This window comes from Myotis lucifugus, unplaced genomic scaffold (genome assembly GCF_000147115.1).
Source record: "Myotis lucifugus unplaced genomic scaffold, Myoluc2.0 scaffold_1, whole genome shotgun sequence".
Taxonomy (NCBI): domain Eukaryota; kingdom Metazoa; phylum Chordata; class Mammalia; order Chiroptera; family Vespertilionidae; genus Myotis; species Myotis lucifugus.
In genome coordinates this window covers 23,351,507-23,363,346 of record NW_005871049.1, presented here as the reverse complement: position 1 = coordinate 23,363,346, position 11,840 = coordinate 23,351,507, and the positions used below count along the sequence as shown (strand labels likewise).

Here is an 11,840-nt window from a genome sequence, read left to right as displayed (position 1 = left end):
TCTGCGACTACTATGAGGGTGTCTTGGCGAAGGTAATTGCGGTTCCAGCCCTAGAAATACAAATCGAGTTCTCTAGCTCCTGCCATTCAGTGTTACACTAACAGTAGTCGCGGGCCCTCACACTTATATTATTATCGTGGCAAGGATGGCCATAGCTCTGTTGTAGGTGCTGGACCTGCACCAGTCATCTGTCTGGTAGTGTCAGTCCAAGACGTGGGTTGTAGCATCGTCGGTGCTCAGGCTCTCAGATAGGAGAAGAATTTCAGAGCAAGACCAGGTCTGTAGGAGACTATTTAAGTGGTAAATTACAGACCTAGAAATGTAATTCCTAGAAGAAAAGGATGTATCTCACAAGATCTAGAAGTAAAGGAAGGGCCCTTGGAGGCTGGGAGTGAGGAAGCTAATGGTAAGGTGCCTGGGGTGGGGCGGTGGGGAGGTGGGAGTAGAGGGAAGGTTCAGGCACAGGGCCTGGGTTCTAAGGGTTTTAAGGGTAGAGATTTTAGGGGAGATCCCTTGGGAAGATCTTAATAGCATAGTCAGCAGTTTCCCAGGTGTGTCTTTCAGGATTTTCGTCTCCACTGATTGATTGGCCAGCACCAGGGCAAGGGGTCATTATTCCACGCAGCTGGTCCTGATGTCAGCTGTGGCTGGTTTTGTTGCTTATCTGGGCCTGGAGCTGAAATACAACTGAGGCCTAGATGTTATCTCTATTGTAGAAAAGATCAGGGGGTCCAAACCGAATGACCAGTGATATACTAGGGGAGGAAAGGTCACCCTGGGGATGAGGTCCCACCTACAATTGTCCTTTGCTAGGCACCCAGGAATTTCCTCCCTGGTAACCTTCTGGACCTGGCCCACCATCCTTGCACTGTTCACGTCTGTCTAACTGCCTACCACAAATATAAGAAACATCCAAGTCTATAAGAATTTTGTATGAGTTTATTTGAGACAAACTGACAATTGCCAGGAAGCAGAATCTCAATGGATTGAGAAAATGCTCCAGGAAATGGCAGTATTACCACTTATTTTATACATCAGAATCAAAGGGGAAGACAGAAGGGGGTTTACATGAAGTGCATTAGTGATAGATAAGGGAGGGGGGAGAAAGCAAAGCTGGGAAATCTCTGGGAAAGGATAAAAAGGAAGAGGGTAGACACATGCTTCTTTTACTTAGGTGGGTATAGAGTAGTTAACAGTTAACAACTGACATGATAATAATCACAATGAGAGGATTTGTGGTCTCTGCTCTGGTGCAGCGGTTGTGCCAGAAAAAAAAAGGAAATTACTTTGATATTCCAAAGGTACATTATCAGGTATGTTATTGTAGATGCAAAATAAAAAAAAAAAGGCAACAGGCAGGCTCAGTTGAGGTAAAGATTGACCTTTGTTGGGGAAAATACCGGCCTAGCACGTGACAACCCACCAAGAACTGCCTTGGTAAGGCGCTATGTAGGCCTCCCCTGAGCTTGTCAGGTTCAGTATATGGCCCCTTTTTTATCCACATTAGGCAGGCAGGGAATTTTATGAACTGACTTGTAAGATCAAGACAAATCATACATTAATTTCAAAACTCAGTAAGCCCAGGGTTGTGTACCAACTACCTGAATCTAAAGAGGCCAAATGTAACAAATTGCTGATAGTTCATAAAAGCTGCATATGCTTTAGATTTGGTATTTTGGCTCTACATGTGTTTCAAAAGTGTCTCTTCATGATTCTTTTGGTTTACTTTATAGTAAGTATAGTAACTTCAGTTCATAACGGAGAAGGAAGCACTTTAAACAAGAAGAGATGTTAGTGCATGTGTGAGAAGACAACACTGATGGCTTTTGTGCCTTCTGAATGTGTTGGGAGAGCTCTGATTTCTGTGACGGTGCTATTCTGTTAGCCTGGTATTTCACCACATATAAAATTTTTAACAGAACACAGATTTCATGAGTTTGTGACTTGTCTACACTTTCTTTTTTAAAAATCCTAGGCATATTGCAGATAAAAATGATCATTACTTTTTAAATGGCACTTTACAAAATAAAAATATAAATTCTTTTCAGATTTATTGCAGAACATTCTAAACCCCAGGAATGTTTATTGATATAAACCCACATAGATTAAGCATTTTAGAGATTTAAGATAAATAGGCACCACTTTGCAGTAGATTTGGTAATGAGAGAGCAATTCAGCACATTCTGCCACAAAGCATTTGGGAGTCTTAAGTTAGAGCTTCAGAATTCCTTCTGAAAAAGGACAAAAGAGAGACTTCCTGTCATTTCCACTGGTTTCTGCATGTGGGACCAATATGGGCAACACAAAGTTTAAACAGATGCAAGTGTTGAGGGGAGGAGGCAAAGCCATGCCTCGTTTTACATATTTCGCCAAATCCAGATTGAATTAAATCAGTCTCTCCTAAAAGCTTCCAGAGTAGGCTTCCACTGAAGTTACAGCACACTTGAATGGCTTATTTCACCAATATTTGCTTATGGAAATGAAGGGGAGTGACAGAGGGGAAGGAGGAGGGGAGTGGAGGAGGGGTTTGGGGCCGGGGGAGGCTCTGACCGCAGCACAACACACCAGTAACCTTGTCTGATGTGATCATTAACCTTTCTGGAAAAGGCAGCTGGCAGTTCTCCGAGGTTTGTCATTAGAATGTGAGAAGAGCCACACAGATATTGCACAGGCTGTTCAAAGGAGTTTGATTTACTTTGAGAGCTACTGCTCCATTTTAGTGTGGCAGAAAAATGAGATTCCAACCATTATTTTTTGTATTTTTAATTGTTATGATGAGTCTTCTTCTTATCAATGGACAGAGACCAGGTAAGACTTTGATATATTTGTAAGAGTAACTTGTTTTTATGCCTCTTGTTGTCCATGAGTCTCTGAGCATGATTATGTTTATGTTGAAAATCTCTTAGGTGTGCTTGAGGGTACTGGGGGTGTGTAGGACTTCAGAAGTATTCTTTCTATCTTGTTAGGTCCATTATTTGGATATTTAAAAAATAGCTGGATATTAAAATGATGGTAAATATTTTACCACTATTTTTTCTAATTTAAAGACCCCTTAGCTTTTGTAGATATGTTGCTCTTACAAGTAAAAAGGAACGGAAATGTTTGGTCTATTATAGATTTTTAGGTAAAATGCAAATCCCAAGCAATTTATTAAAAGAGCATGTTGCTGGCTGGAATGGGTCAATGTTAACTGAATTCACAGCATATAAAAATCATAATGTGGCAAATTGTAGATGAATTCTTAAAATGGGTCAATAGCTATTATTTCCAGTTATATAATTTGATGTGTCACTTAAAACAAGAAAGTATAATTTAGTATTATTGAGCTTATAAGCCCAAAAGTGTCAAAAATATGTATGGTCAAGATAAATATTAATTTACTTGGCATATTTTTCAAAAATGATATCATTTGTGTTGTTCTTATCCAACAGAAATTTAGTAAACAGTTATTCTAATGTGCTTTTACTTCAAAACCAAATATCTAAGGTTTCAAAGCACTGGCAAGTAAAAAGATTAGAAAGTTTTCTGACTCAGGAACAAGCAATCCTAAATATAAATAGAAAGGTAGTTATATTTATATCCAAATATGTTCCATTATTCACTTGATAATGTAATTCTCCATTTAGGACAGAAAATGGTAAGTAACTGGTTAAAAAGTCAGTCTCTGCCTTTTGGTTAATCAGAAGTTTGATCACTGAGGTTATTTCAAATGGAATCCCCTGGTGTGCCCTTTTACATAAATAAGAAAAATGTTCCTAATTAGCAACTCAGAAAGCATTCCTTCTTAATGTTTACAGCAATTGCTATTCAAACCATTTCTACTTTTCTGAAATATGTAACACCTTGGATAATGTTCTTGTAAAACATTTGTGATTAATTCACTACATAAAATAAAAGGTCCAGGAGCATTTTGGAAGAAGACATGTAGAAGGAGGAGGATACTGCTATAAACATGAACTGCTGGGAATATACCTTGTGTATTTGCATCGCATTAATTTTTTATATCATAATCACATCTGAACAAGTAGCAAATCACACTATAGTTTGAATTCTAAATATTCTCTTGCATCCCCCAGACTAAACAACAGTTCGTTTTCGGAAAAACGCTCCTAATACTTCTCTTTTTTTCCCCTCAGCTAATTTGGCAATGAGAAGAAAACTACACAGACTCAGCTGCCATCAGAGGAGATGTATGCCTCTCCATTCACGAGTGCCCTTCCCCTGAGGTATTTCTGGTGGAAAATAGCTTTCCTACATTTAGGCAGCATTCCAGACCTAAGAATGTGTATTCATATTTTGTTACAGGTGATAATGGCTTTATGGTAATGTCAGTGTAAGAGATGCATGCTAACAGATGAAAGAGTGAAATAAGCTGGAGGGGACCAACTGGGAGAAAGGGGAGACATATGTAATACTTTCAACAATAAAGAATTATTAAAAAAAGAGTGAAATGACATGATGATTAAAAGTAATTTAATGGGATAGATGAGGAAAATCTTGATAATTGTTGAATCTGAATGAGAGTTATATGGGGATTAATACTATTATGTATGTTTGACAATTATTATTTAAATATCAGGCACCAGGAGAATATAATTATGAAAGTATGTATTTAAATATGTGTTTTGAAAAACATTTAATAGCTCCTTAGTTATCCGGAACAAGTATATTTCCCATTAAGGCCACTGTGTGCTTCAGCATATGGATGTATTTGCCCAACAACACTAGGTGAATGATGTGCTAGCCTCAATTTGCAGTTTATTTTTCCTGAAAATATTTCTTTTCATATGTAAAATCAACTTAATATTAATGGCACAGCAACTTTACAGCCTCACTCACAGGACTGGTCTTGATGGTTGCATTTTTAAGGATAAATTCCAAATAGATTTTTGCTCCTCCCCCTTCTTTTTCATTGAAAAAAAAAAAGATAATTAAAAGACCTATGATTTTACACCACCACCACCACCAGTAATACCATCTGAATCAATCAACTTCAAACACTGCCCAAAGTTTAAGTTATTTCATACCAAAAATAAATAACTTGACATTCCATTGTAATTATTTTAAGCTAGTTAAGTCATAAAGTATATTCTTCCTTTAAAAAAATGCCATAGAAATATTCCTCAGCTGGTTAACACATAGGCAATTGCTGAATTTGCTTATTTAGTTGACCAATAGATTGTAGTGTTTATGGCATTATTCATGAAAGAAATATACCTATTGTTTAATATGTGGTTTTCAAACCCAGTGAAAGTCCTGAGTAGAACATTAAAAGAAGGAAGAGCAATTCAGTAATAAGCATTTCACTAGTAAGCATTTATCATGAGAACTAAGACAAAACGCCAAGTTCTCTATGCCTGTAATCTATAACAAATTACTATTTGCTAACAACATTTGTAAAATAAATTTGGTGGAAGAATCCATAAAGATACAATAAGTTCCTGAGAAAACAATTAGTAGAGGCTCAAACATGCTTTAAAAGGATTTTATTTTTAAAGAATCCTTTGCTGTGTGTTAATAATGCATTTCACTCTCACATCTAAAAAATAATGGTAAAATTTGTGCTGAGGAGGAGTGGAGAAGTTCAAGATTTTCCCAGCACTCCCCCACAAATAACAAAGGGGAGAGGAGGTATTTCACAATAGCAAGGGAATTCCTGCATATACAGAGCAAGATACCTTACATAACTGGGAATAAAAGCCCTTAGTTAACCACAGGTTATATTGGCTTTCTCTACAAACCGCATGCCATAAAAACTAGTGTTTCAAGTAAACAAGATAGAGTTGGGAAATTTGAATTGTCAAAGTTAAGGAAAAATTCTGACCTACAAACCAAATTTGTAAACCAAAGGGAAATTTCAGTGAAGGCCATATAAAACATTTAATAATAGCAACCCTTTACAAAATTAGGCTGATTCCCTTAAAGAACTGCTCAGCTTACAGCATTCATTTTGTCAGTGTTTAGACTAGTCCTACATTCCAGCCACAGTTCTTTGAAGAAGGTATAAAAGCCTTATTTTGGAATCCAGAGATAGTATAAGAACCAATGCAAGATAAACATTAGATAATTTTCCAAGATCTTGCTGAACCAGTGCTATAACAACTGCTACCTTCAAATTTGGTAGCACAATTCTCACTGTCCTACATCTTTGCACACTTTTTATATATCTTGCAACAAAACATCTTTGACCACTTGTATACTGGGTAAAGGCACACTGGACCGAGGTAGTGGAACTCTGAGGCAGAACAGCCCTTTCATTTATTCCCCTCTGTTTTCCTGCACGCGTTAGATAAAATCACACGGGGCTACTTGATTCAGTTAGGGTCAAGTAAAAGTGTAAAAGGATAGGTAAGGTAAACAGTTAACCGGAATTTTTCCAGATTAACCCTTTACAATGGTTTAGACTTTCAACTCACTTACTAGGAATGTTCTACTACCTTGAATATCAACTTTTTCAGCTTCTAGAGTCCTCTTCAGTGATCCTCAGTAAGATTTCCTAACAATTAAGAAGAAATAGACTTAATCAAATAGAAAACCTACGCTGCATACAATTCATTTTCTTGATTTTTATCTTTTCCTCACAGAAATATTTCAGCATAAGTGAATTAGAGTGGAGGAAAGCAGGAGGAAGGGTGTCAGGAATGCCAAGCTTACAGGTTAATATGAGAGCTAGAGTGGAAAATGGAGTAGGGTTTTAGACTCTGATGATTTTCCCTTTCCAACAGTAAAATCTTACTACAGTAATACTTTTATTTAAATGTGTACTTTAGGTAACTACATACCCTATTAGTACATGCTCCATCTAGCTTTTTAATAATTATAATACATTTTCATGGTGTAAAATTTTTTCTAACAGTATGAAAGTATGTAAAGTCAAAATCTTCCCACTCTCTTGCCCATTTTCACTTACCAGAAGTAATGCTATGAAAAGAAATTTGGTCAAGTTACCTTTTATAAATTGAGACTAGATAATATTCTCTTGCCCCCGTTTTTTAAATTTCTTTTTAATTTATTGGTGTGCCATTGGTTAACAAAATTATATAGGTTTCAGGTGTACAATTTTATAATTGCTATCCTTGATTACCATTCAAAATGTCTAGTTCTCTATTTTCTGCCTTATTCTTACCCCTCAAAGTTACGGACCTCCTACTTCCTTGACCTGGCCTGCCTCCCCTGTCTTTTCACAAGTGTCCTATTGTTTTGGCCCTTCTTGCTCCATTCTGCCTTTTTGGCTGAACTGAAAGCCAACTTTGCCTTCAGCACAGAATCTCCACTTTAGCAGGGCTCATCTCATCAAATTTAAACCTTTTTCCCCCCATAGGGTTCTCTTCATATCCCATTCTCTATATGAGCCCACCCTGATCCAATTAATGTAAATGAACACCTAAAAGTAAACTTTTCAATTCCTCCCACTCAAATATTTCTCCTGTTTTCTCAAGATTTGGAGAATTGTAAAGATACCATATATTAGATGTTTACTATGTAAGATACCATATTCTATGAAATACACATGTTAGTGTCTCAATGTAATTATCTGAACACAGTGCCCTAATATTTAATTCTAGTTGGTTTACCAGGATTATCATTTCTACCTTGAAATATTTTAAAAAATATGTTTTTATTGATTTTAGAAAAAGAAGAAAGGAGAGGGAGAAAGAAACATCAATGATGAGAGAGAATCATCGATCAGCTGCCTCCTGCATGCCCCACATTGGGGATCAAGCCCGCAACCTGGGCATAAGCCCTGGCAGGGAATTGAACCAAACCGTGACCTCCTAGTTCATAGATCAATGCTCAAGCCCTGAGCCATGCTGGCTGGGTTTGAAATATTTCTTTTTCAATGTTCCCTTCTCTTCATCTCGATTACTACTATCTTAGTGCCTGTTATATCTCCCCAACATGACTTCAATACCTTAACTGATCACTCCAGCCTCCAGTTCTGGTTCTGGAAAGTCTATTTTTATCATCTGATCTTTCCAAACTAAATCCAGTCAAGTCACACCAAGATTAATATCCTTATGTGTCCCTGTAGCCTTCAGAAAATTAGAACTCCCATAATTTAACAAACAGCACCTTACAAATTGTACCTCTTCAGCATCATCTGTCACCGCTTCTCCCCTTCCCTCTCCCAGAGGGAATAAGAAAGAATTGAGACTGTCTTAGACGTTCTGGTCATACAGCTCACTCACTGGTGATCATTGGTAAGTCACTTATCCTTCCTAAGTCTCCCTCCACTTCCAGACCTGTACGAGGGAGCTAGCAATGGTACTTAACCTTATCGTAAGCATCCCTAGCACATAATAATAAGTGCTAAATAGATAGTGGCTAAAATTTTTATTATTACCATTACTTTAAAGTCAATCAATTCTTCACCTCTTGCTGCACTTCTGCCTTCAATGTCCTTTCTTCTTTCCTTCATTATCAGTTCATCCTTCAAGAAATCCCTACCAATTGTTTCTGATGCCCACTTCTTCTCTCAGCACCATTTGTGTACTTCTGTCAGAGCACTTGACTCACTGCATTATAGTAGTAATGTGTTAGTAACTGACTGCATTCTTCGCCTCTGCCCTCAGTGTGCTGTAAATTTCCTGAAGGCAGAAGGCAGAGTGTGGTGTTCTGACTCTGTTAAATTAACATTTGTTAAGTGGAGCACCCAGAGTACAGAATGGTAAGCCTGAATTCAACAGCTGACTGGAGATAAATTGCAGTAAAGTATTACTCATGCCTGGAGGGGCCAAATGGGGAGGTCAAGGCAGAATGGATATAGCCAGCAAGAGCGAGAGCTCAAGATAAGGGACCGGGGGCACATGCCTGTATTAGAGTTTGTGGATAGCGTGTGTTGGCATTCCTGAACTAGGGTTGGATTGGTAAATTCAAATAAAAAGAGATGGGTTTTGGTAAGCACCGAAAGGGTCTTATCTAAGAGACACATAAAGTATACTTGCCCTAGGAGGCAGGGGACACTATTGATCACAAGGGCTGTTGGAGAAGTCAAAATCAGGAACTTACATTTGCTTGTGACTCTGCGACTGCTGTCCAGGACATGTATTTGTATAAGGGAGCTAGTATCATCTAAGGTCTTTGCAGGCCTCTTAGCCAAACAAAATGAGTGCTGAGGCAGCAGTAACATGGAGTAGCTTACCTAAACTATCAACAATGGCTGTATTTACCTTTGTATCTTCAGCCAAAAAAAAGTGCCCAAACTATAGCAGGCGGTCCACAAATGTTGCTAAAAGAAGTGAAATGAAACTTTTATTATTTTAGCATTTAAAACTTGCCATCATTAGATCCCATCACACATTTTCAGCTTTATCTCCTAATACTAACTGCCAAACTGAACTTTGATTTCCTATCTCTGCTGGAAGTGTTTCCTCCTCCAGGAATTAATTGCTTCCCTGATCTCATCAAATTATAACACTTCCCATCCCCTGGGGTTCTTTTCAAATCGAATTTTCTATACAAGGCCCACCCTGATCCAACTAACGTAAAATAATCTTCTACTCTCTTAACAATCACAGCATTTTAATCAGTAGGTTTTCTTTTATTTTTTACCACCATATAATTTTTTTAAACCAAAGCACAGGAAACAAAGCCATTTTATTTATTTTCAGTAAGTTTAAATCCTTGAGGGGTACAGCGTTACACGGATTCTGTGTCCAATGGCCTTAGCAGGAAGGTTGCTTCGGAATTTAGCAAGAACCATGCCACTGTTTCCATGAGCATGAGTTACCTTTCCCCAGATTACTCTGGTTTTGTTTGGTTTGCCACCAGGAGTCACTGTGTTGTACTTAGAATTCTGTTTCATCTCGAGCATAAACACCTTCAATTTTAAGAAGAGCCGTGTGCTCCCTCTGGTCCCGGAGACCCCACGTCTAGCCAGCAAAAATGGCCTTGAACCACAGCCTTCCATAGTTGTCCTTATAGAAGTCCTGTTCCCAGCAGGCCTCCATAGGGTCCAAGATGGTGGGAAAATACCACTATATTTTTAAAAGCCATTTATCATATTCTTCTTTTTTGTTTGTGTGATAAGTTTATTTGGTCTAGACTATTGACAATTATCATATTCTTCTTTATTTTGTCAAATTTTATTCATATTTGAATGTGAGCACCTTGAAGATAAGATAGGGCCCCTAAAGTTTAGAGTATACATCTTTACAATGTGTGAATGGCCTGAAAGTAGCGTTAAGTATAGGGGATTCCTTCATTGGCTATAATATCTGGTATATCTTCCTTAAAATTAAACATAGAAAATTATTGTTTTCTCAATCACAGTCCAGTGTCCAAAGACCATGCTCAGAGAAAATCCCTAATGTTTTTAATTTACTGATAAGATAAAACTTTTCTATAAAGATCATGATGCCTTAGTGATAATATATATTATGTATTGAATATAAAAAACATAGTATAGTTGCTATGTTAATAAATGCATATTCCCCCATATGTACTGATGTATATGATGAACTAAATCCTCATTTCAGAGTTTTCTTCACCTTGGAAACTGATTCTCATTACAAAGTCTGTAATAATTCTTTCTGCAAATATTTACTTAAAGTAGCAGCTCCCTAGCAAGTTGTTCAGGAGTCTAAAATTTCTTTTTAGCATAAATCTTTTGTCTTTACTTTGTCCTCAGTTGTGTATTCAATTAGTGACCTAGAATATTAGGTTAACTTTATTATTATACAGCAATAATATATTTGAGCCCTGACCGGTTTGGCTCAGTGGATAGAGCGTCAGTCTGCGGACTGAAGGGTCTCAGGTTCGATTCCAGTCGGGGGCATGTACCTTGATTGCGGGCACATCCCCAGTGGGAGGTGTGCAGGAGGCAGCTGATTGATGTTTCTCTCATCGATGTTTCCAACTCTCTATCCCTCTCACTTCCTCTCTGTAAAAAATCAATAAAATATATTTAAAAAATAATAATATATTTGAAAAATACATTATCTTATATAATAAAAGGCTAATATGCAAATAGACCAAATGGCGCTATGACGTGCACTGACCACCAGAGGGCAGGCGCTTAACACAGGAGCTGCCCCCTGGTGGTCAGTGCGGTCCCACAGGGAGAGTGCTGCTCAGCCAGAAGCTGGGCTAACGGCTGGTGAGCACAGTGGCGGTGGCAGGAGCCTCTCCTGACTCCACAGCAGTGCTAAGGATGTCCGACTGACGGCTCCCAGACTGCGAGCGGGCGCAACGTCGTGCTGAGGGACGACCCCCCCGCCCGGTGCACAAATTTTGTGCACCGGGCCTCTAGTTCTTATATATAGCAAATGAGTATTTATTGCTTTTTAGGTGACTTGAAAAAAAACAATCATTCTTAATTAAGTACTTAAACATTTTTTACTTGGATGTATTTTTTGTTTGTTTATCTTTATTGTTTAAAGTATTACAAATGTCCCCTTTGTTGCTTTGTGTGTTTTTTCCCATTGAACCTCTCCACCCCGTACCTGCCCCTTCCAGGACTTCACCACTCTATTGTCTGTGTCCATGGGCTATGCATACCAGTATATGCATATAAGTTCCCCAGTTAATCACTCCCCTCCCACTCCTCACCCCACCTTCCCTCTGAAATTTTTCAGTCCACTGCCACTATTGCAACCTAATATTGCTTTCCAGAATATTGACCCCCTCTCTCCATATCCACTGATTTGTCTTCTCTAGTCTTCCCTTTCCCCGCTAAGATTCTTTATTATTATTATTTTTTTAATCCTCACGTGAGTACATTCTTAGAGAGAGGAAGCCTAACTACTGTCTACTTTGCACCAAACTCCTCACATCCACTTTTGCTCCTCTTTTATCTATTCCTCATATTATAGCTTCATACGGCTTAAGATCCTTTAGTG

The 11,840-nt window shown here is 38.1% G+C and overlaps 1 protein-coding gene and 1 pseudogene across 1 annotated transcript; one reads left to right on the top strand and one right to left on the bottom strand.

Annotated features, from left to right (window-relative positions):
- The first annotated feature begins 2,732 nt into the window (after positions 1 to 2,732).
- On the top strand, positions 2,733 to 4,225 carry APELA (apelin receptor early endogenous ligand). Its single transcript, XM_023753574.1, has 2 exons — positions 2,733 to 2,808; positions 4,137 to 4,225. The coding sequence occupies exons 1-2, from the start codon at positions 2,733 to 2,735 to the stop codon at positions 4,223 to 4,225; spliced, it is 165 nt and encodes a 54-aa protein (XP_023609342.1).
- A 5,361-nt stretch (positions 4,226 to 9,586) lies between these two features.
- On the bottom strand, positions 9,587 to 9,950 carry LOC106697245 (annotated as a pseudogene).
- Positions 9,951 to 11,840: the final 1,890 nt, after the last annotated feature.

Bases quoted from the DNA above. Each gene is read 5' to 3' on its own strand.
- APELA (XM_023753574.1), top strand. From the start codon at position 2,733: ATGAGATTCCAACCATTATTTTTTGTATTTTTAATTGTTATGATGAGT. The intron at 2,809-4,136 runs GTAAGACTTTGA...TTTTCCCCTCAG, and splicing joins TATCAATGGACAGAGACCAG to CTAATTTGGCAATGAGAAGA.